The following is a 22906-nucleotide window of genomic DNA, read 5'->3' as shown; positions in this document are numbered from 1 at the left end:
TTAAACCGAGAGCGACCAGGAGGAAGAATTGAACACCTGCTCTATTCGAGGTCTTGGTGTGTGTTTGTCCTAATGGTTCACTTGAAACCACATGAAATCCAGGCAAATGACTTGTTACAGGTTATACTTCAGGCTGGTGACAGATTCAGCAACTGAACTGTTGTGCTCTGAGCAGCTGCTGGTGGTAGCTCAGAGCTTGTTTATTACAGCCCTTTGCCTGGACTGGAAAGCCCAGCAGGGCTGGCGGTAGGACAGCGATTCCCTGTCTGACCCCATTCCTTTCTCTTCAGGCATTGCAACACAAACGCTGCCCAGTGAGAAAGGCAATTGTCGGCTAAAGGCGTGCTGGAACATGGTAGAGAGACAGGGGCAGGGGAAATGTCACAGATGGACGGCTGAGGGAAAGTGCGTGTAAGTGAAATGAATGATCAGGGAGTTATATGAAGGGGAGAGAACAAGCAAAGCTGGAGCGAGAGGGGAATGGAGGAGAGGGAGAGGGACAAGGAGGTGACTAGGAGGTTGTGGGGGGAAGCTCTACAGCCCTGGGACTGGGGTCCCTTCCACCTTATATCTTAAGTTCCTAAAATCTCATGCTTCAGGGCTCAGATAGTCATCTGCAGGGATCAGGAAGATGTGTTCTCTCCCCGGCCCCAGGGTATTCTGGGTTTTGTTTTGATTTGTCTCCTTCCTCTGAACCATCAGGGATGGCCACAGCGAGACGTGGGACACAGGACGGGATGGGCCGTGCTCGGGGATGGCAGCATGTCTCTCTTGCTCAGCTGCTTGGCTGGTTGACTCTTGCTCATATGCTGAGCATCTAGCTGATCACTGTGTGTGCGGTCAGGAAGGAATTTCCCCCCCGCTCAGATTGGCAGGGACCTGGGCCGGGGGCGGGTCCCCTTCCTCTGCAGTGTGTGGGTACAGATCACTTGCCAGGATTATCTGGGACTAGCTCATGTAACCATTTCCCTGCTATCGCGGCGGCCTCGGGCACTGGTGTGCCTCAGTCCTTCCTACTCCCTGCCAGTGGCACATACTTGGCCAGTCTCCTGAAGGCGGTAATATTTTGGACTCATTTCAGTTGCTGGGTTTAGTGTGCGGGTGCCAGGTGGGCCCATGCTATGCAGGAGGTCTGACTGGGTGCTCTGGTCGCCCCTTCGGGCCTTAAACTCTGACTCTAGCTTGGAGCAGCAGGGAACCGTCATGAGTAAGGGAGTAGGGGGATATCAGGCCAGGGGGCTGGAGGGCCAAGGGAGAGAGTGTGAGATCAGAGGGAGTGCAGAAGGTGGTGGATAGAAGACCAGAGAGGTTGGGGCTCAGGGGAACCAGAGGGGATTGGGGGTCAGGAGAGTGGAGGGGGTTGGGGGTCAGATTCAGGTCAGAGAGGTTGGGCTGGGGAGAAGAGCTCACAGTGGGGTTGGGAGCAGTGTTGGATGGTGACACAGATCCTGCTCCTGCTGCCATTGAAGTCAATGGCACAACCCCCATCGGCGCCAGTCATGCGGATCAAACCCACAGCCGTTCCCTGGGCTGCTGAACGCTCGCTTGCAGACCAGCAGTGTTGCTCCACGCCCTAGCCGGCGAGCTGTACCAGGCACTCCAGGTGCATGCAGACGGATCAACTTGTGCCTTGCAGAGGGATCTCGGCTCTGCTCGGGTAACAGGAGAGTGGCATCACAGAACCTGCTGTGGCCTCGCTAAGAAGCACAGCCCTTGGCCAGCACACAGTGCCAGTCTCTTAGCAAGCAGCCAGGGAATCAGGGAAGTGCAGCCTGCCATCTCTCAGAAACCACGGTGGATATTGCCAGGGAGCCGACTTGCTGCTGGAAATCTCTCACACCACAACTGCTGCTGGTGACCATTTACTTGTCAAGTTCAGCCAAGTTTATACCTAAAGGCAGTTTCCGATTGCATGTCGGTGGGTGAGCTGGATTAATGCAGGTTTTGTGGGTGAGGCCAGCAGCATCCCTGGATAGCCCGTCAGTCAATTGGCACTGGTGCGACCGGTGCTGGAATGCTGGGTCCAGTTCTGGTGTTCACAGTTCAAGAAGGATGTGGATAAATTGGAGAGGGGTCAGAGAAGAGGCACGAGAACTCTTTAAAGATCAGAAAACTGCCTTGTTGTGATAGATTCAGGGAGGTCCATCTGCTTAGTTTAGCAAAAAAGAAGTTAAGGGGTGACTTGATCACGGTCTATAAGCATCTAGGTGGGGAACAAATGTTTGGTAACAGTCTCTTCAATCTAGCAGAGGAAAGTCAAACATGATCCAGTGACTGGAAGTTGAAGCTAGACAATTTCAGTCTGGAAATAAGGTGGCATTTACAACAGGGAAAGTAATTAACAACTGGAACAATTTACTAAAGGTCGTGGTGGATCTCCATCAGTGACAATTTTTGAATCAAGATTGGCTGGTTTTCTAAAAGCTCTGCTCTAGGGATTACTGTGGGGCAGGTCTCTGGCCTGTGCTATGCAGGAGATCAGACTAGACAATCACAATGGTTCCTTCTGGCCTTGGAATCTCTGAATCTCTTTGGGTTTGCAGGGCCTAGTGGACTCTGACCATTGGACCTGTTGGTTAGCCCCCGGCAATGGTTGGAGCTGGGGGTTACTCCTGACTCTGCAAATCGGCAGCTGGAGGCTCCACATGCCAGTGGCTTTTTTTTTCCAAGCTAGAGCAAGCCAAAGGCCAGAAGGTGATAAGTGCTTCTTCCACTCACTCCTGCTAATGGATTGGTGGTGCTTCGAAACAGCTGCTAATACCTCCCCAGGATCTCAGGAGAAACGGCCCCGGCAGAGCAAAAGAGACAGTGCATGTAACACAGCCAAGAAGTCAACAGTCGAGCGCTATTGCTTGCGTACAGTATCCCTCTACTGTCAAGGCAGGTGTTTGTGCATGGGGGAAGCAGCACCACACCACACTCCTTTCCACAGCTCTTTCTAGCATTCTCCATTATACTCTGCACTTGCTCACTACAGCCTCGGTGCATTAGCATTACGTTTAAACTGAGGATGGAGTGTATTCATTGGTTCAGAGATTTATGAAGTGTAGGCCCAAGAGGGACTAGATCATCTAGTCTGACCTCTTGTATAGCACAGGCCTGAGAATTCCCTCCAGTTCTCTCTGCAGTGAGCCCAGGAACTTCTGTTTGGCCAAAGACACCTTGGAGAATCCACTGTGAACATGGGATTGGAACCACACCTAGGCAGAGGAACAGCAAAGGGCTCCCAAACTTTTCCCTCCTGAAGGCTTCATTGAGGAATGACCAGAGGCCCAATGATTGCACAAAAGTGGGCTGCATGTGTCCATGGGTTGGCTGATGAGCATACAGCTGAAGGACACAGTGCTGATGTGACTGCTGCAGAATCCGAGTTGTGTCGGGTCTCGATGCATTTAAAAAGCAAGCTGAGCTGGCTGGGAAACAGGTTTCCCATCCCACAAGAATTTCAGAGATTAAAAAATAAACATCCCGTCTCGAATTACAATGAAAAATCGAAATCTCAACCATTTTCACGAACCAAAAATCTGAAAACAATCACCACATCAGGCTTTGCCAGTAAAAATGTTTCAGTTTGATGTTGACTTTTTTGCTTATTTATTTAGTCATTACATTTTTTACTCTAAATTCAATTAAATTTTGAAACAAAAAGTCATTTTGACCCAAAGAACAGAATGTTTTTTTCAAAAAATGTTGAAAGTCCCTGTGACAGGGTCAGGCCAGATGGCTACAGGAGAGTGTTAGAAGGCAGATATATTAGTCCCAGATTAAGCAAGGCCATTTTCCCTGGGTAAGGTAACAGGGGCAGTTCCAGAACAAGAAGGAACTTGCTGGAACAAATTCAGGCAGGCAGGCTAATTAGGACACCTGGAGCCAATTAAGAAGCTGCTAGAATCAATTAGGGCAGGCTGGCTAACCAGGGCACCTGAGTTTAAAAAGGACCTCACTTCAGTTTGTGGTGTGCGTGCGAGGAGCTGGGAGCAAGAGGCACTAGGATCTGAGTGTGAGAAGGCGGACTGCTGGAGCAGTGAGGAGTACAAGCATTATCAGAGACCAGGAGGAAGGTCCTATGGTGAGGATAAAGAAGGTGTTGGGAGGAGGCCATGGGGAAGTAGCCCAGGGAGTTGTAGCTGTCGCACAGCTGTTCCAGGAGGCTGCATTCCACAGGGCCCTGGGCTGGAACCCGGAGTAGAGGGTGGGCTGGGTTCCCCCCAAATCCTCCCAACTCCTGATCAGACACAGGAGGAGCTGACCTGGACTGTGGGTTCCACCACAGGGGAAGGTCTCTGGGCTGTTCCCCGACCCACATGGTGGATCAGCAGAGATGCGGGGGTTGTTCTTCTCCTTTTCCCCATGCTGGCTGGTGATGATATTATCTGAGTGAACGGCAGATCTGAGCCACAAAAGCAGCCAAACTGAGGGCTGCCGTGAATCTCTGAGGTGAGCAAATCCGCCAATAAGCACAGGACCCACCAAGGCAGAGGAGAAACTTTGTCACGGTCCCGTTTTAACAATTTAGAAAGGGTTGGGGTTTTTTTTCTAATTTTCAAAATGGGGAAAACCAGCCCTTTCCTGCAAATAGCTTCAGTTTCAATGAATTGACATTTTCCAATGAAAAAGTCTTGCGGAAACATTTCCAAGCAGCTCTCAAAGCAAGGATCTATGAGAGATTGTTTAGGACCAGGGCCAGATTTCCAGCTAGGCATAGGAGACACATGCCAAGGGGCACCAGCATTCTAGGGGCACCTTATCTCTGTAAAACTGTGTGCAACACGAAGGTCAGCTGTAGGCTGGGGCGCTGAAGATGCTGGGCCTAGGGGTGCATAAGGTGTAAAACCAACCCTGTTTGGGACTTTGGAAATAAACAGAGGAAAAGTGACTCTCAGAAGAGATATTGAAACTCAGTGCATTATAATGTCAGAATGCATAGATGGGGAAATCAGGGACCCGCCAATGTTAAAACGGAAAACAAAGTTGGTTTCAAATAGCAGTCATCGACTCGGCAAAAGCCACGTTGTGGAGAGATGCCACTAAGCAGTGTTTGATGTAGTGAGAGCAGGATGCTTTAGGAAGAGGTAAATATAATTCAGTTATACCAAGGGTTCTCAAACTGGGGGTTGGGACCCCTCAGGAGGTCACATGGTTATTACATGGGGGGTCACGAGCTGTCAGCCTCCACCCCAAACCCCACTTTGCCTTCAGCATTTAAGCATGTTAAATATATTTAAAAGTGTTTTTAATTTATAAGGGAGGGTTGCACTCAAAGGCTTGCTCTATGAAAGGGGTCACCAGTACAAAAGTTTGAGAACCATTGAGTTATACCATTTCCGAAACAAAATCTGACAGTCTCAAACATGAAACATAAAATGACCTGGCACTGCAAGAACTGGAGAAAGTAATTCTAGATGGATGGCAAAGAAAAAAAAGCCCAGCACTTCTCAGTACAAAAACATCCTGGAACTATACCAGATTAAATGATTGCATATGTAATTGTGTGTGAAGAACATTTCACACAGGATGAAGGCTGGAAATATTTACCGTAACCCACAGCACCCATTGGAGTACTGAGACGTGTCACTTGGAAGTGACTTGTGCTCTGGCCGGCATAAATGAGGCTGTCAAAGAAAAGGTACCATCCACATGAGCTTCTTGATTGCCCATGAAAGGGGTGTATCATTTGGGAAGGAGGAAAAACTCTCAATCAAGAGCACAGATATCTGAAAGGGCTGCAGAGAGAGTACGGGACATGAGCAGCCCAGGAATTGACAGCTCACCACTGTTTATACTGCAGTCATGGCTGTGCCAAGAAAATAAAGCCCCTGGCTCAGTGCCAGTTAGTTCAAAGTTGGCCCATGTGGACTTCAGTTAAACGGGGAAAGTATCCTATTAGTAGAGGACGGTTAACCATTGTTTTGTTCAGTGGAGCTATTGCACAACACATCAAGCAGCAGTTAATAGCACATTGCAAATTGTAATTAGCTTGCCATGCTATTTTGAATGAGTTAATAACAGATATTGGTTGTTGGAGTTCCCCCAAGATCTTTTCCACTTTGTTCCCCGAGAATTCAGTCCTGGTCCAGCCTCATCCCTCAGGTTCCTTTATCTGGTGTACCGCACATCTATGCTCAGTTGATCAGACTTGAGCGTAGGGGTGGGTATAGGGCGTACCACACATCCAAAGTTACACAGCAAACCTCTTCCTTTACAGACATTTACACATTACATTGCATGTACTATACATTGCATCACATGCTTTGGGCTTGGCTTGGTCACTTTGTAGCAAACAATCCCCGTACAGCACACTCTGACCAGGCACTGTCCTTGCACAACTTGCTCTTTACCTCATCTTATGTTCCAGGCTTAGCTTGTCCATCGAAAATGGTTCGCCGGGTGCTCCCCCTTATCATAGCTAGTACCGATATTCTGTTCCCAGCCCGCTGATCCCTTTACCTCCCTAATCCTGTCTCCTGAGAAATGAGGCCTCTCCCATATCCAACTCCGCATGTCAAGCCAGGTCTACAATGATCCACAAATACTTCACTTAATCCGTTATCTTTGATACATCAGTACAAGCCCTTATTAGGCCCAGTCAGGTGGGTTATCAAAAAATAACAAAGGACTTGATTTTGAAGCCCAAGCAAAGTCAAGATATCTGTATTTAGCATTTTGAGAGTATCGCAACACATTTCAGAATGATTTATTGTATCCGATACTTATGGGCAGAAGGATAAAAATCTGAGTGCCAACAGCTTGGCATTTGATGCCAACCTTCTTGCACCAAGGACAATTAACCTTGAAGTTAGAGCAAGTCAAAACTTTTTAAATAAACGGGGATTCGATTTGGTTTGGTTTTGTAAAAGATGGTCTTTTTTAAATAAAAAATTCCATGAAAATTTGCAAGAAAGGAACATTTTTGATAAACGTGTTGTGCCTTTTTTCATTCAAAAAATGAACAAACACACACACACATTGCTGAGATGGTTTAGCAAACCCTGGTTTTTGTTAAATAATTTTTAATAACTATCTTGATAAATGTTTTCAATATTTTTTAAATCAGAAAAAAATGGCAAAAAAAGTTTGAATGAGAAACAAAACCTTGTGCTTCAAACACTTCTAAATGAAAACAAATTTGAAAATTTCCATAAAATTATCCTTGGATTCTTCAAAGGATATACTGGGCGTTTTACAAAACGGGTACGTACTAGGGCATTGAAGAACTTCTCTGATAAAATGTCGAACAGTAACCAAGTACCCTTGGCAAGTGGGAGTGCAAGTTAGAAGCAGAAAGTGTCAGATAACTTCCATTCTGTATAACAGAAAATCTCCAAAACTTCCATCTCAGAACATTTTATTTTAGGAAAACGTTTACATTTTAATTCAGTGTTTTTTTTTTAAAAAAAAAAATAGCCCCTGGGTAATTTGGTTGAAATAGAGAGATGAGTTTGTAAAAAAAAAAATTCAGTTTTGTCAAAACCATTTTTTTCCATCAAAACTGTTTCCACTAAATTTTCCAATCAGCTCTAAACATAACCACCCCGGTGGACAGTCCGACAAGAGAAACCCCCAAAATGTCCCAATAAAAGCAAAGAGCTCTATTTCGTGAGGACATCAGGACTGGACAGTGCTCCTCTGTGGGCAGAAGTAGTACGTGCTCACCTGGTACTGAGCAGGAAGAACACCGGAAGCAGTTGTATTGTATTTGCTCTGAATATTGGTGGATAGCGATGCTGACCCATGACAGGAGTTGTGATATAGCGCAATGTCCAGTCTCTTCCCAGCCAGCATTCCTATGGTTCAGGATATCATTTTACACCTGTAACTTCCAAAGGACTCCTCCTCCTCGTGGAATGGGAGGGCCCCGTTGTGGGCTCTGTAGAACAACATTGGCCACATTTGAGTAATAGATTCTACTTTGGCCACGCCAGCTTCCAGCCCTCTCAGACCCTCAGATACAGCAGTGAGGGGTGCACAATAAACAGAGACCATCAAATGCTTTGCATTCACTAGACTGTGGATTTAGCCTAGCAGGACTGTCCTGGTCACTGCTTGGATGGGAAATCTCCAAAGAAACTCCAGGATGCTGCAGCAGATGGGGAGGATCTATCTTATCTTCTTCGAGTGTGCCATTCCCCATGGTATCCAGGCACATCTTTCAATAGGGTGTGCTCTTGTCTCCGTCATTTCAGGACTGCTGGCTCCAGCACAGTTCCGGGGATACAGTGTAAAACTGAGATAATAGAATCCTAGAACTGGAAGGGCCCTCGAGAGGTCATCTAGTCCAGGACCCTGAATTCATGGCAGGACTAAGTATTATCTAGACCATCCCTGACAGGTGTTTGTCTAACTTGTTCTTAAAAACCTTCAATGACAGAGATTCCACAACTTGCCTGGGCAATTTATTCCAGTGCTTAACTACCCTGACAGTTAGGAAGTTTTTCCTAATGTCAAACCTAAACCACCCTTGCTGCAATTTAAGCCCATTGCTTCTTGTCCTATCCTCAGAGGTTAACCAGAACAATTTTTCACCCTCCTCCTTGTAACAAATTTGTATGTACTTGAAAACTGTTCTCATGTCCCCTCTCAGTGTTCTCTCCTCCAGACTAAACAAACGCAGTTTTTTCAATCTTCCCTCCTAGGTCATGTTTTCTAGACCTTTCATCATTTTTGTTGCTCTTCTCTGGACTTTCTCCAGTTAGTCTACATCTTTCCTAAAATGTGGTATCCAGAACTGGACACAATACTCCAGCTGAGGCCTAATCAGCGCGGAGTAGAGCGGAAGAATTACGTCTTGTGTCTTGCTTACAACACTCGTGCTAATTCATCCCAGAATGACGTTTGGTTTTTTTTTTTTTTTTTTTTTTTGCAACAGCATTACACTGTTGATTCATATTTAGCTTGTGATTCACTATGACCCCCAGATCCCTTGCTGCAATACTCCTTCCTAGGCAGTCATTTCCCAGTTTGTATGTGTGCAACTGATTGCTCCTTCCTAAGTGGAGTACTGTACATTTGATCATCACCACTTGTAGCCTGAAGATCCTTTTGCAAAGACAGCAGGGTGGATCCCAGTGTCCTGGCCAAATTCCAGTTTGGAAGAATACATCCTGCTGGCCTAAAATAACCCCTGTCATACTGAACACTAAAAGAAAAGGAGTACTTGTGGCACCTTAGAGACTAACAAATTTATTTGAGCATACTGAACACTGTATTCATATTCCCATCATGTCCTAAGCTGTTGTGTTGTGCTGCCGTGAGCTATTAAACAGATGCTGTGTTCCGGTCCCCAGAAGTGGCTGCATTTCCGAGGCAGGCAGAGTGATTCTGGTTTGTAAAGGACTGTGGGGGGCCTTCAGGATGCTATATAAATGCAGGTTTCTTGCACTTCATAGGAACATAGGACTGGAAGAGCCTTCCTGGGTCCTCAAACCCAGACCCCTGCTATTGCAGGCAAGCCTGTCATACCATCCCATTCATAAACTTATCAAATTCCATCTAAACATTAGTTAGGCTGTTTGCCCTCCACTCCTCCTAATGCCATTTATTATTTGTCTAACTGCAGTGTCCAGGGCCTGGGAGCCCGTTACGCTAGGTGCTGTACGAACTCAGTGCAGAAAGACCGCTCCTGCCCCACAGACCACAATCTAAGGACTTCTTTCCAAAGCAGCCAGTGCTGGCCACATCAACGAGGCCCCTGGCTGAGACGGGCCCGCTCCTCAGGCAGGTCCTGGGCCAGGCTGGCTTTGCCTGGAACATCCCCAGCTGACTACCCCACATGTTGAGCAATATTGTCACACCCTGGGCACGAAAAGTGGTCTTTCAGGGGGGCTGATTTTGGGGGTGGGAGTTTCCCAGGTTTCGTTAAACGCCTGTTTCCAAAGCGGGATCCAGTGACACCAAGTTTTCTCTTCCATGGAGACAGTTAAAGCCAGGACCCTGGGTGCCGCCAACGCTCGATTTCACCGGGATAGGGTCCTTCTTCCTCCCCCCGCCCCACCCCGGCCGAGGGCCCAAGTCTGTTTTGTCTGACAGAAAACGTGACAACGAGTCCAGCATATTTTCCAGGCTAGCTCATTGGGTTCACGCTTGGGCGAGCCTGCCATTCAGGGGGCCTCCGTCACATGACCGTGCAGGTGTGTCTGGGAACCCTCCACTGCAGGCCCTAATTAGTGGCATAGTGTGTGACCCCCTGCTGGGCCTTTCACAGGGTCCGGTCGGCTTGGATAGGCCAATGTGTTTGACAGCGCTGCACAAACTGACACATCGCACAATGGGCAGGTTGCATAAGAGCGAAAACTGGTCAGTGAGGGAGTGTCGGAAAAGTTTGCAGCAAGCGCGGGCCTCGGGAAAGGGGAGGGTGGGCACGGTGCACATTTCAGCTGTGGAGAAGGAGACGTGTCTCAATGGGTTGTCCAACGTTACAGCCCTGGCTGAGGGTCTGATCCTGCGAGATACTGAGTGGCCTTAACTCTGTCCGCTAAGGGTGCTCAGTTCCTTGCCGAATTTGGCTGCTGGGCTGAAAACTGCTACATTTTGGCATTTAAGTCGTTGGCTGCACTGGGGTATCAGTGTTGCTCCATAGCATTCCCAGTGCTTCACACAGGGTGGTCGGTATCAGTCTCCACAGTGCACAAGGGGGGAAACCGAGGCAAAAGTGATTTGCCCAAGGGCACTCAGTCGGTCAGTGGCAAAACTGGGCATAGAGCCCAGAGGTACGTCTACACCGCAAAAAAATCCCTGCAGCAGGTCTTGGAGACGGATCAACTGACTCAGGCTTGTGTTACAAGGCTAAAAATAGCCTCCAGGTTTCACAGCCTGAGTGGGAACGTCTACACTGCTATTTTTAGCCCTATAGCGTGAGCCCAAGTCAGTTGACCCAGCTCTGAGCCTCGCTGCCACGGGTGTTTTTGTGCAGTGTAGATGTACCCCAAGTGTCTGGTGCCTACATGTGGATTGAGGTGCTAGCTTTATGGAAACTTTGCCCACAGTGCTGGGTGAAGACTGCAGGGCAGTGGGCAGCTTGGGTGTGCGAGGGATGCACAGTCAGAGCAGTTGATGTGGTTTGCAACCTCCCTTAGGACACAGGTTGTTCTGCTGCGAGCCACTCCCGTCACCATCTCAAGGTTTTCAAATGTTACTTAAACACCAGCACTAGGAAAGAGAAATAAGAAATGTCAGCCCTGGGATGAGCCAGCTGGGGCGTATGTGCACCGCTGCCCTTGGCAGGATGGAACCTGTTGTCATGGGACCCGTACTGCTAATGGCGGCTCTCTTTGTAGCTCAGGTAGAAGGAAACTGGGTTTTCAGAGCAGAGGGGTCTGAAATTTATTCCCATGCCCATTGCTGCCATATTTGAGTGACTTCTGCTGTTCATAGAGGAGCCCAGTGACCATCAGGTACCGGTCCCATGCTTTACGTTTGTAAACATTACACAGCCCAGCGAAGCAGATCCCTTATCGTCCCTATTTTATAGGTGGCAAAATGGAGAGCTTCGGCAAGTGAGCCCAAAAGCCCATATTGGGCCTGCTTCCCATTGATACGGAGACCTTTTTACACGGCTTTGGCAGAGTAAATGGGGCCCCGACACACACTGTGCTTCCCTTTTAAATGTGCCAAGGCCCAAGTGTAAATGAGACTCGGGCCCTGCTTATCTGCATCAGAGCCAGGATTCGAGCTTGGATCAACCCGTCTCCTGAACAGTCTGTGCACTCCCTTCTGGCTCCTTGTGTCTCATGGCACCTGCATCTGAGTACTGCAGAGTAAATACTGACACAGTAACAAAGCTAGTGGGAGTATAGTGGAAATGAGAAATCTGTCTGTGTCATGGAAAGTTATGAAAATTGGGTGGGCAGGTTTTTTTTGGTCGTTATCCCTCTTGCCAGTCCTTATGGTTTTAGTGTGAATCGTGCAATAGTTGGTGTTTTTCCTAAAGCCCCAGCTGCTGGAGTCACGTGATTAGGTGACAGGTTTCAGAGTAGCAGCCGTGTTAGTCTGTATTCGCAAAAAGAAAAGGAGGACTTGTGGCACCTTAGAGACTAACAAATTTATTAGAGCATAAGCTTTCGTGAGCTACAGCTCACTTCATCGGATGCATTTGGTGGAAAACCCTATCCTCGAAGGGATCCTTGCAGGTCAAGTCAGAGGCAGAGCAGGGAGTTTCCATTTGTGCGCACACTTGTCCAGGGATCCTCCCAAACCAGCGCTGTTGGTTCCACTCCCAAACGGCTGTTTGGTTTGACTCTGTATGATTCGCTCCCTGTGACATTTCCATGACCAGGTTCCCTTTGGCGTGGATGCCTGGGAACGGCAGCTCTCTACATATGCCCATGCTCATGCAAGAGTCACGCACCAACAGCTGGAACCCCGATTCCTCAATCTTCTGTCATTTATCTTCCAACTTAAACAGTTTCCACCATCCCTTTGGGGAGCAGGCACTCTCCCTCGTGACCCGGGCGACCATTCCCAAGCTGCGCCTGGAGGCTGAGATTTGTTGGCAGCCAGCCACTCGGCCCATCCATTGGAAGAGAAATGAGCACTTTGCACCAGAGCCCTAAACTCCTGTACAGTCTCCCCTGCCCCCCAACTGAAAAGAGGACCCACCCTTGAGATGCCAGGGAAAGGGGGGCGAGGACGGGAGTGGGGAGAGGATGGATGATTGGAAACAATTAGTGCTTTGGTGTAGTTGGGCCGGTTGTCCTCTTTGTCAGCATGGTCAATTTCCTCTGCTACTTCGCCCCTCACCCCCCTCACTTGGCTCCCCCCCTCCTGCCCCAAGGGGAGTTAATAGTGCATGATTGTCAGGGCTAATGGAGATTACATGTGACAGGAGCTGTGAATTTGGGGATGGGTGTGTGGAAAGGCCAGGTTGAAAGACTTTCTTTTTGATTTGTTCCCCTCCCCTCCTTGTGGGCAATTGGCAATCACATCCAACAGCTTCTTTTCCCCCTCTCCCCTCACTCCCCCATCTCAATAAAAATCACAGCCCACCCAGCCAGCCGCTCCTCGGAGGAGTGCCGGGCTTTTCTTCATAACAGCTCAACCCCTTAATTATTTGAATTGGTTTTTTCCGGTGGGGGAGAGGCGCTCTCTCTCTCTCTCTTTCCTTTCATCACTCATTCTGTCTCAGTCTCTTTAAATATATTTCCATCTTCCTCTTTCTGTGTTTTCTGTTTTCTCTCTCCCTTCCTCCCCTCTTCTTCCTGTCACTCATTTACTGTCGCTCCCATCGATGGATTTTCACCATGGCATGATCAAGGTCCATTTTTCCTTTTGCCTGGTTCTGTTATTTCCTCTTTGCAACAAGGTCGCCCCATTTGCACGCAGATCCGGGCCCCATTGCACAGTACAGACAAAAGCACAATGCTCGCAATCTAGAATTTCGAGACTATGCAACAGGTGGATAAAAGAGAGTAGGCCCAATCCCTTCTTCATCTGCTTTTTATCAGAGACCATAACTGAGAATAACCTAGAGAAAAGCAACGATGGCTCGGAGAGGCTTGAATTCAGCACAGTAAGGACCAGGTTACATAGCACAAGCGAGTGTAATTTCAGACAAACTACTGCGTTGACGCAGAGCTGGCTGACAATTTTTTATTAAAGCTTTTTGCTGTGAAAAATGGTTGTTTTGATTAACTGGGACAGATCCCACAAAAGGATCTGTTCATAAAAATATCACTTTGGTGGCTGAAAGGCTCAAACTGTTTTGTCGCTCGGCAATTTGTTTTTGTTTTCAACCTCTACAAACCGAACGAAGTTCGTAGTTGGCTTTTTGGTGAAAATCGGAAAAATTTGCCAACAAACTTTAGAAGAAAAAGAATAATTTTGGTGTTCCTTGAAAATACACTTTTTGACCTACTCTATGTCCAAGCTTTTTGTCCTTATTTCTATGGGTACGGCTACACAGCAGCTGGGAACATGAGCTAGTGCACTACAAAACAGCTGCGGCTCAGACTAGCCAGCCAACTATGTACCCCGAGGGTCAAGTGGGTTTGTACCTGGACACTGGCTACCTGCACTGGGAAGCACCCTCCTAGCTGCTAGGTAGACACACCCTAAGACACACTTACCCCCTCTGCTTATTTGCTCATCCAGCTGATTATCCTGTTCCCTCCCACCATCCTGCATCCGCTGTTTGTTTGCCTCTTCCACCGACATTTTCATGTGCTTTCATTCAAACGGCACATATGCCTGGAACGCCCTCTCTGAACTGATCCTTTAACCATTTCTCCTTCCCATTCCTCCTCAAGATCCAGGTCTATCTAAGGGTTTTATCCTGGCATCCATTCCCATTCTGTCTGAGCATCTTGCACATAAAATCCACAATAGTAGCGACATCCCGAGTGGATTTCACGGAATCTCTGGCTCTTCTCTCTTTTCAGGGCTATCACCCTGCATGGGATGAAGGGCAGCTGATTTTTCTTTAAGATGTTACTTTCCTTTGGGATGTGTTGGGTGGCTGGCAGGGTCTATTGGGCTGAAGGGGTGTCAGCGTTGGGCGTGTCATTCTTACAGAGCAAAAGTCTTTCCAAAGAGGAAGGTTTTGCAGCATTTCCTAAAGGTGGCAATTTGCCTGATCTCCTCCAGATGATGGTCCTGGAGCTGGAGTCCCTCAGCAGAGAGTGCTTTGCCCCCTGCTCTCACAAGCTCCATCCTGGGCTGTCGCGGGGCTGCACAGATCAAAATTTGGTCTTTGCTCTAGCTGGGGCTTGATCCTTGAATTACTTGAAGATTAAGACAAAAAGCTTCAGCTGGCATCGGGTGCTGACTGGGAGCCAGTGAAGGGACTTGAAAACAGGCCTGCTGTTCTCATGATGTCCTGAGCCACGGTGAAGGTGGGAAGCTATATTCGTGCACACAAGTGATGGGAGCCAGGTACGTACATGGGCAGAAGAGACCGAAGATGCAAGGGGAACCAAAGCAAAGCTTGGGGCAATGGAACATGCATATGGAGATGCTGGGCTGGGCAGCTAGTGAGCCAGCCAGGGAGCACATATGAGGAATAGGAAGTGGGAACTGGTGTATAATGGCCTGATGATCTCAAGCTGTAGGCTTGGAAAGGGAATGCTGCTGCCAACCATGGGCAGAGTGTCCTTGTGCCCCAGGGAGAGAGTAGCTGCTGTTGGAGTGGACTCTTCCCAAGCCCTCATACACCTCTGCTGGAAGGAGATGCCCAGTCCTGCAGCTGCCCGGGAGCCAATGAGTTTCCTGAATGGGGTCATGGTGGCCAGTTTGCGCCAGATGGCTAGGAGCCGGGGCTGCTTTTACAGACAGGAAAGGACTGAGCCGGCCGGCTGCTCCATCGACTACTGTATCGTGTGGGTGGTTTCTAAACAACGGGCTGGGCTAGGAAAGGCGAGGAGAGAAGAAAAGGCCCCAACAAAACCTCCCTGGGGAAGGGAAGCGGCCGGAGCAGCAAAAGATATTTGTGAAAAAGTGGGGAGTGAAATAATAGGAAGAATAGTCATTTTGGGAATAAAAGAGACAAAGGAGGGGAGACCAGTGACTGGGGGAAGCAACCCCTGCAATACCCAACCCACCCCAGGCTGCAGAATGGGAGGCCGGTTTGCTGGGCAGACTTGTGAGGTAATTGGGTAACAGAGAGATGGCTAATTGTAAAAATGGAAGGAATTAGGGGAATAGGAGCATCTCCCTCAAAGAGGGTATGCGGGAGTGTGGGCTGGAGCTATTGACAGCGAGTGGGAAGGCAGCAAAGACGCCACTGGCTATGTGAGAACAGAGATGGGGTAGCAAGAAAGGGGAGTCCAGGGAGATTGGCAGAAGGTGCTAGCTATATACTCAGAAGATCAGTTTTGCTAGCTAATTCTTCCACAAACTTGCATGTGACCTGGGGCAAGTCAATAAATCTCTCATTGTCGGAGGTCTCCATCCCCCAATTGGAGCTAAATCTAATCCCTTTGTCTTTGTTATTTAGACTTCAAACACCGAAGGGCACAGACTGTCTCTTACTGTGCAGATGTAGTTTCTAGGTACCTCTATAGTGTAAAGTCAGACCTGGAACTGCTTTATCTGGAGCACAATTCCTATTGACTTCAGGGGAAATTGCATGTACTCATAGCTGACAGAAGCGAAGTCCCTGTGTTCTGCTCCTGGCTTTGCCTCTAATGCCTTCTGTGATCATGGGCTAGGCAGAGAACCTGTCATGCGGACTGTGGTATTTAACTACCCCACAGAGGTTTTGCGAGGATCAGTCAGTTCGCAGAGTGCTTGGAAGACAAAAAGCATTAACAATTATTCATGTGTTTTTTAAAACATCTTTATAAACTGGATGACATTGTACCTTATGCTGGGACTATGTCAGATTCCCCAGTGGAGTGGAATCAAACCAGGTCAGTACTTGGAGGGGAGATTTGCTAAATGCTGCAAGAAATCTTCCATAGCGTTTTGCAGTGTTGTAGCCGTGTTGGTCCCAGGATATGACAGAAACCAGGCAGAAACTTCTGTTGGTGTAAGCCTGAAGAAGAGCTCTGTGTAGCTTTTTTGGAGCCGATAGAAGATATTCCATCACCCACCTTGTCTCTGACACGAAATCATATAAGAACATAAGCACGGCCCAACTGGGTCAGGCCAATGGTCCATCTAGCCCCGCAACCCTTCACTCAGTCAGTCCTGAGATAATGCCAATCTGTGCTGCTAGCTGCTGGAGATGTTCTCTGTAGGAGGCGTCAAATCAAGATGATGAGCACTTGTAGTCATTACAAACCTGCTGATCCTCTCTGCGAAGGGGATGCTACGAGTCTGCTGTCCTGTGCGAACTTGGCGATTTCCCTACCTTGAGCCCCACTTTTGTTTCCATTCAGCGTCAGCTTTTGCTGCTCATCAAAATGAATCCCTTGTTGATAAAAGAGGCCCACGAGCTGGACTGGCAGCCCCATCTGTCCATCTGTGCGTCACTAAGGCTCCTGTCACCATGACACGGAAGCGCTGTGGAGAGTGAATTTAAGCACAGAACAAGCCCATGGGAGGCAGCAGCAGATCTCCATTGTCAACGAGCATCAAAGGCTCGGGGGCAGGATGAAGATTGAGAGGGTAGGTCTGTCTCCATCGCCCCATTAGATCCCTCGCTCCTTTGCAGAGTCTGAGAAGCCAATAAATGCCAGGAATAAGGGAAATACGAAAGAAAGTGCTTTGAGATCCTTGACTAGAAGGAGCAAAGTACCATAAGGTGTTAAGACACCATGGTGAGCATAAGAATAGTATAAAAATATGCAACCCATGCTCTGGTGTCCCTAAGCCTCTGACTGCCAGATGCTGGGACTGGATAACAGGGCATAGATCACTTGATAATTGCTTTGTTCTGTTCATTCCTTCCAAAGCCCCTGGCATTGGCCACAGTTGGAAGACAGGATACTGGGCTAGATTGGCCATTGGTCTGACCCAGTCTGGCCGTTCTGGTGTTCTTATCTAGATGGATATGTATGGGGATGGAGGAACTGATAGGGGATAGACAGAGATAAACAGGAGGGTGGTTCTGAAACATGCCTTTGCACACCTGAAAAAGTCACACCATCTGTACAGAAAACTAAAGAGCAGAAAACACAATACTGTCATTGCTCAGATGTTGGGAAGAGAATGGCAGGATCCCAGCTCTGCCAGCCAGGCACTTCAGGATCCTTCCCTCATTTGATGCCAAATAATAACATAGCAAAAAAAATAAAAACCAGACACTGATGCCAAGCCAAGTTCTGCTCTGCCACTGCCCTGGATTTCCTTCTGGGAAGAGGGCCAGGAACCTCTAGGATACATCCAAGTGGCTCAAAGGTCAAGTGGTCGTAATATCACCCAACATGAACCACATCATGAAGGTAACACATGGAAGCAGGGTCATGTCGCCCAGACCTCAGCTTGCTCCCAAGTGGAGTCACCCAAAGGGGCGTGAGAGGACGGAGCCAGTGATGGCGATGGACAGAAAACAGTGTGGGACTGATCAGTCTGGGTTTGAGATCTGGCGGGACTAGACTTGAAAGGGAAAGTGGCCACTCAGACAGTTGCGTGGGAGGGACGGGCTGGAGGAAAGGTCTGAGTCCTGCACATACTTACACGGGTATCCTGCTTGCCATGGAGACGATAAATGCTGGGGCATGAGCCCAGGTCAGAGGCCTGCAGCAGAGCTGCCAGAGCAAGCATGCGTTTTAAAAGAGGTATTACCGGAATGGCCAAACCCTCCATCTGGTCAGCTGGTCTGTCTCTGAGAACGCCTGGAGCGAATGCTTGAGAGGAAGGCATAACCTCTCCTGTGCAATAGGAAATGAAGGCCTGGTCCAATCCCCCTGGAGCCATTGGAAAGACTCCCATTGACCTAGATGGGGTTTGGATGGGGCCCTTGTCTCCGGACCCCAGCTGAGGATTGGTTTATGTCCCCATCCATGAGGTGTGCCATTCACAAGACAAATGTTGTGTCTTTTGCTCTTTACAGAGCACTACCAATAATGCAGCCATGGTGGGGTCCAAATAGCCATGTTTGCTGGACTTACACAACGGAGAAGGCCTAGCTACATAGACACACTCATCTCTGGCTGCTTTCTAAAATGTGGAACGCAGTGAGAGCCAGTAGAGGGCTCGCAAGCTATTTAAAGGCAAACCAATATTCCTGCCATGCTGGCCACTGGTTTGGCTGCCACCTGCAGGGCTGCCAGCGACCACCCCCCCCGCCCAGGTAACCACCTTGAATGATGCAGTTTTCAGAAGCTGGAGACATCAAGCCCCAGCTTGGAAGCAGGCTGAGGTCAAAGCGTGCGCTCTCCTGCCAGCGAGAACATGCTTCGTGTATGGAGGCATGTAGTGGGGCAGTCCAGTAGAACAAGGGAGAGGGCTGTGGCTGGGATAAGGAGTGAGAGCAGCTGAGGGAGTAGCTGGCCACAGGTGTGGCCCGGCTGGCCCTGATAAGAGGGCTGGGGGCCAGGAGCTGAAGGAGTCTCTGCTAGCCCTGGAGTGGGAAGCGCCTGGCTGGTACCTGAAGCAGAGCCGTGCTGGGGAGCTCCAGCCTGGTAAAACCCCAGGCTGAGGCCTTGCTGAAGGCCTCCCGAGGTACTGGGGCTGCAGAGGGGCAGCCTGGGAATAGGCAAAGGCAGCAGGTCCAACCCCTGGCCAGTGATGAGTGGCCATTACAGACGGCAGTTTGTCCCAGTGAGAGGGGCTAGGCGATGACTGGCAGTAGCCGCTGAGGCAAGGTGGGTTTAGAGGGCTGGGGGTTCCCCTTGGAGGGGAAACCCAGAGTGTGGGGGTACTGCTGGGGCAGAACCCCGAGGTAAAGGGGCACCGGGGTCCAGGAGGGACAGGGGGTCTGAGGCAGGCAAGCCAGCAGAGGGTGCTCTGGAGTTGAGCTAATTTGTAAAACCAGCAGGAGGCGCCGCGCCGGTGAGTCCATGGTCTGCTACAAGGCAGCAGCCGCTCAGCAATCACACGCTTCTAAATAGATGACCCGTGTCAGGCAGCCAAAACCCTGACAGCCTCTGGATTCATGCTGGCCTGCAACCGAAGGGGAGGGAGAGAGAGAGAGAGTGTGTGTGTGTGTGTGTGTGTTTTTGTTTGTGTGTGCGTGCGTGAGTGCGCGCGCGCGTTTATGCAGGGAGGTGTTGTAAGGTTCAAGGAATGTTTGTAAGGCTCCTCGAAACCATTACATGGCAGACACAGAAGAGCCCAGTGGGGCATGGTGTAGATCGCTCAGGGGCAGGTTTATCCATCACCTTGCCATTGCTTGCTGCTCGGGACTGGGCTAGAAAGCACCCTGCGGTCTGCCACGCCTCACACCCCAGCTTTACGCCTGGCTGTCACTCCACTGGTGTCAGCAGAGTTACAACCAATTTACACCAGGGGAAGTGAGGGCAGCAGTAGAGAGAAAGGGAGAGCACCGCTCTATGGGAATGTTACTTTAGCACCTAGAGGCTCCAATATGCTAGGTACAAGAGACAGTCCTTGCCCTGAAGCTCTTGCAGCCTGAACAGACAAGGTGGGAGACAGGAAGGATTATTATCCCCATTTTACAGATGGGGAAACTGAGGCACAGCATGATCAAGTGACTTGCCCGAGGACATGGTAGGAAGTCTGTGGTAGAGACACATGCAAACTAGAGCTCCTGAGTCCCCGGCTAGCACCTTAATGGCAAGGTCACCCTTCCTCTCCTGGGAGTGCAAATCAGCAACAAGAGCCAAAGAAAATGTCTGGCAACCCAGCCACGTCCGCCTGAAACCCCCCTGGTTCCATGTGGGTTTTGACAAGCCTGAAGTAGCCCAGGTTAGAACCAGGGTCTGATTTCTTGTTTCATGTCCAGACTACAGAGGGAACCAAGGCACAAAATTCAGCTTCAGAGCCAACCTCCCTCCCGATCCAGGGGCATCTGGACCAGGGGATCTGTCCTGGCCCATTGCATTAGAGAGGCCAGCTGCAAAGATAGGATCGGGACCTAAACTTTCCCCGAGCTCTGGGGTGACAGTCTGGGGCCATCTCCAGCCAAAATCTTGGGAGACTCGAGTTTTCCTCAGTCCTTTGGGCTGACACTGCATCTGGAGCTTTGGGCTCAAAAGAACCTGAGATTCCCAGGGAAGCTCCAAGACTATAAACCCTAGGAAACAAAACTGGGGCAAAGGCCTTGCCGAGAACCACTGACCTCCTTGCAGCCTGTCTATCAACCTCCACATGGGCCCCCATTGCAAAATCTGAGCCGAGATTTCAACTGCTGTGATAGGTTTTGGGCTCTTGGGCTCCGTGCTACGCTTGGTTGAAATGGTGGGTCTGCTCTGTACAAATGGCAGTGCAGGGCTCGGTGCTGATTGTCCTAATGAAGCCAGATCACGTGTGTTTCATTTACAAGTAGAAAGATGGATTTTTTTGATTTTTTTTCCCAACAGCCGGCCCTGCAACCTTCCCCCTGGCTGGGCTGCCCAGACCTTTCCCTAGCATGCTGACCAGAGTTCTCATTGTTCACATGTAGCCCTCCATCTGTCTGCATCCATCTGTTGTCTCTTGTCTTATACTTAGCCTGTTAGCTCTTGGGAGCACGTACCATCTTTTTGCTCTGGGTTTGTACAGCACCTAGTGCAGTGGGGTCCCGGGCCATGACTAAGGCTTCAGGCACCATGATAATACAAATAATGTTTGGCTTTCTTCTAACGGCCAGACCCACAAGCTGCTCCTTGGGATCTGAGATTCAAACTGGTGTCATTCCATCTCCCAGGTCGCCACCAGGAATAAAGATTCCACACTCCGCCCCTCCATTGCCTTCCTGCCCATACCTGTGCACCTCCACTCGCCGTCATGGGGTTGCCCAGGCGTGACTGCTGGGAACACAATCCTGCTGGTGATGCACAAGTGCAGCTCCTTCCATCTTTTAGCGAGTTAGCTCCAGCAGGAGGAACGAGCAGCCAAAGCGCCAGCGGCTCTGACTTCGAGGAGCCCAGGGAGCAGCTGAGTAAGAAGGTGCTATTTCTTTTTGAGAGAGAGAGCAAGAGCCACTTTTCACAGCTTCCGACAAAAACACAGTGACATTTCTGAAGTGCTAAACTCACTTGTCGCCCAGTCACGCCACTGTCATGGTGTATGATGTCACCAGAGCCCTGCCATGGGACTACAGCCGTGCAGCTGGCTGGGGGGGGTGGGGGGTGTACGCCCTCGTTAATTACACTCCAGGCACCTGACGTAGGTTTCGCCTTTGCTTCTCTTCCAGCAGCGTTTGCGAGTTCAATGCCTGGATTTTTGGTTGCAGCCGGGGCTGGTTTTGGGTGAAGGGGTCTGAAATCTGGCAAATAGCAAGGTAGGGGATCCCATCCCCCCTTCACCACGGGGGCAGCCTGGGCCCAGGGCTCCCAGATATGCAAGCCCATTGCAAGGCCTACTGGGCAGGTTTGACCTTTACAGAAACGGTGGCTATACATGTCAGGACTAATGGACTTGACACTGCGAGGTGCGGGCTGGGAGGCAGGGGAGAGAGCGCATTCTGGAAGAGATCAGCGCAAGTACAGCTCTCGTTGCTGGAGAAATTTCTGGGTCTTGTGGCTGGGCGTGCGGAGCTAGGGAAGGGGATGGGCGCACCCCACGGTTCTTTGCCGAAGGAGCTCTCTGGCACTAGCTTTCATTCGCTGGGGGAAAGGGGTGCAAAGTCTAATTAATACTACAACAGACCCAGCATGGGGATTTTAACAGGAAAGCAGCCATCTCTCCTCCCGGAACAAATCCCTGCTCACCTAGCAACGTTCCAGGTATCACTAAACCTCACACCACAGCCACTTGCCTCTTCATGAGGGTGACGGGGATAAATCTCCCTGCTCCAAAAGCTGGCCCCTGCAGGCTTGAGCTAAAAGAGAACCTCCGCAGGCAGTACAGAGCCTATGACACACAGCTGGCCACTTCTGATTCTATCCAGTAGAGCACAGTTTGCATTCTCTCTCTCTCACCCACACACATATGTCAGTTGCCTACACATATCATGGACCAGCCTTTTCACAGTGGGCTGGGTGCTGGGTTCGGGGCACCTCCGTGGGCCATGTGCAGGAATATAATTCCAGGTCTTAAACCCCAATCCTAGCTTTAGGATTTAGGCGTGAAGTCAGTCGTGGGATTACACAGTCAGACAATTAAAGAGAATGACTCCCCTCTTACTTGAACTTCAATGATATCTCAAGGTGGGGGGTGCACCCCCAGAAATGTTTCAGGTGGTAAGTCTGCCCCTCCCACTGTGGTTCAGAGAAGAGACACGCAGCTGCCTCGCTGCAGTCAGGACTCTGGCTCAGACCCTTCGGCCCATGCAGTGCTAAAAAGTCCCCCCACCCTGTCTTGGGGAAGGGAGTGCCAGTGGCACTGACTACAGGAGGCCCCTTTGGCCGGCTCTAAGGCTGCAGAGACCCAGCAACCCCTGCTTCCCCTCCCAGCTGTGCCCCACCCAACCGGCTAGAGAATATCG

At 49.6% G+C, this 22906-nt stretch overlaps 2 protein-coding genes across 3 annotated transcripts in view; both read left to right on the top strand.

Annotated features, from left to right (window-relative positions):
* VAX2 (ventral anterior homeobox 2) overlaps nucleotides 1-3664 on the top strand; it is a 72248-nt gene extending 68584 nt beyond the window's left edge. The window contains exon 5 of the mRNA XM_043512865.1: nucleotides 2453-3664. The gene's annotated coding sequence lies outside the window, so the exon portion shown is untranslated. The remainder of the gene's footprint in view (nucleotides 1-2452) is intronic.
* Nucleotides 1-22906, top strand: part of ATP6V1B1 (ATPase H+ transporting V1 subunit B1) — an 83387-nt gene that overhangs the window by 8333 nt on the left and 52148 nt on the right. The window contains exon 2 of one of the 2 annotated variants that reach the window (XM_043512864.1): nucleotides 21185-21307. The exons of the other annotated variant lie outside the window; for it this stretch is intronic. Within the exon in view, the coding sequence (XP_043368799.1) occupies nucleotides 21265-21307 (43 nt within the window). The 5' untranslated portion in view covers nucleotides 21185-21264. The remainder of the gene's footprint in view (nucleotides 1-21184; nucleotides 21308-22906) is intronic. 2 annotated transcript variants of the gene reach the window in all.

Source organism: Dermochelys coriacea, chromosome 4, assembly GCF_009764565.3.
Source record: "Dermochelys coriacea isolate rDerCor1 chromosome 4, rDerCor1.pri.v4, whole genome shotgun sequence".
Classification (NCBI taxonomy): domain Eukaryota; kingdom Metazoa; phylum Chordata; order Testudines; family Dermochelyidae; genus Dermochelys; species Dermochelys coriacea.
Note: the sequence above shows the minus strand (reverse complement) of the source record. Positions and strands in the feature narration are given on the sequence as shown.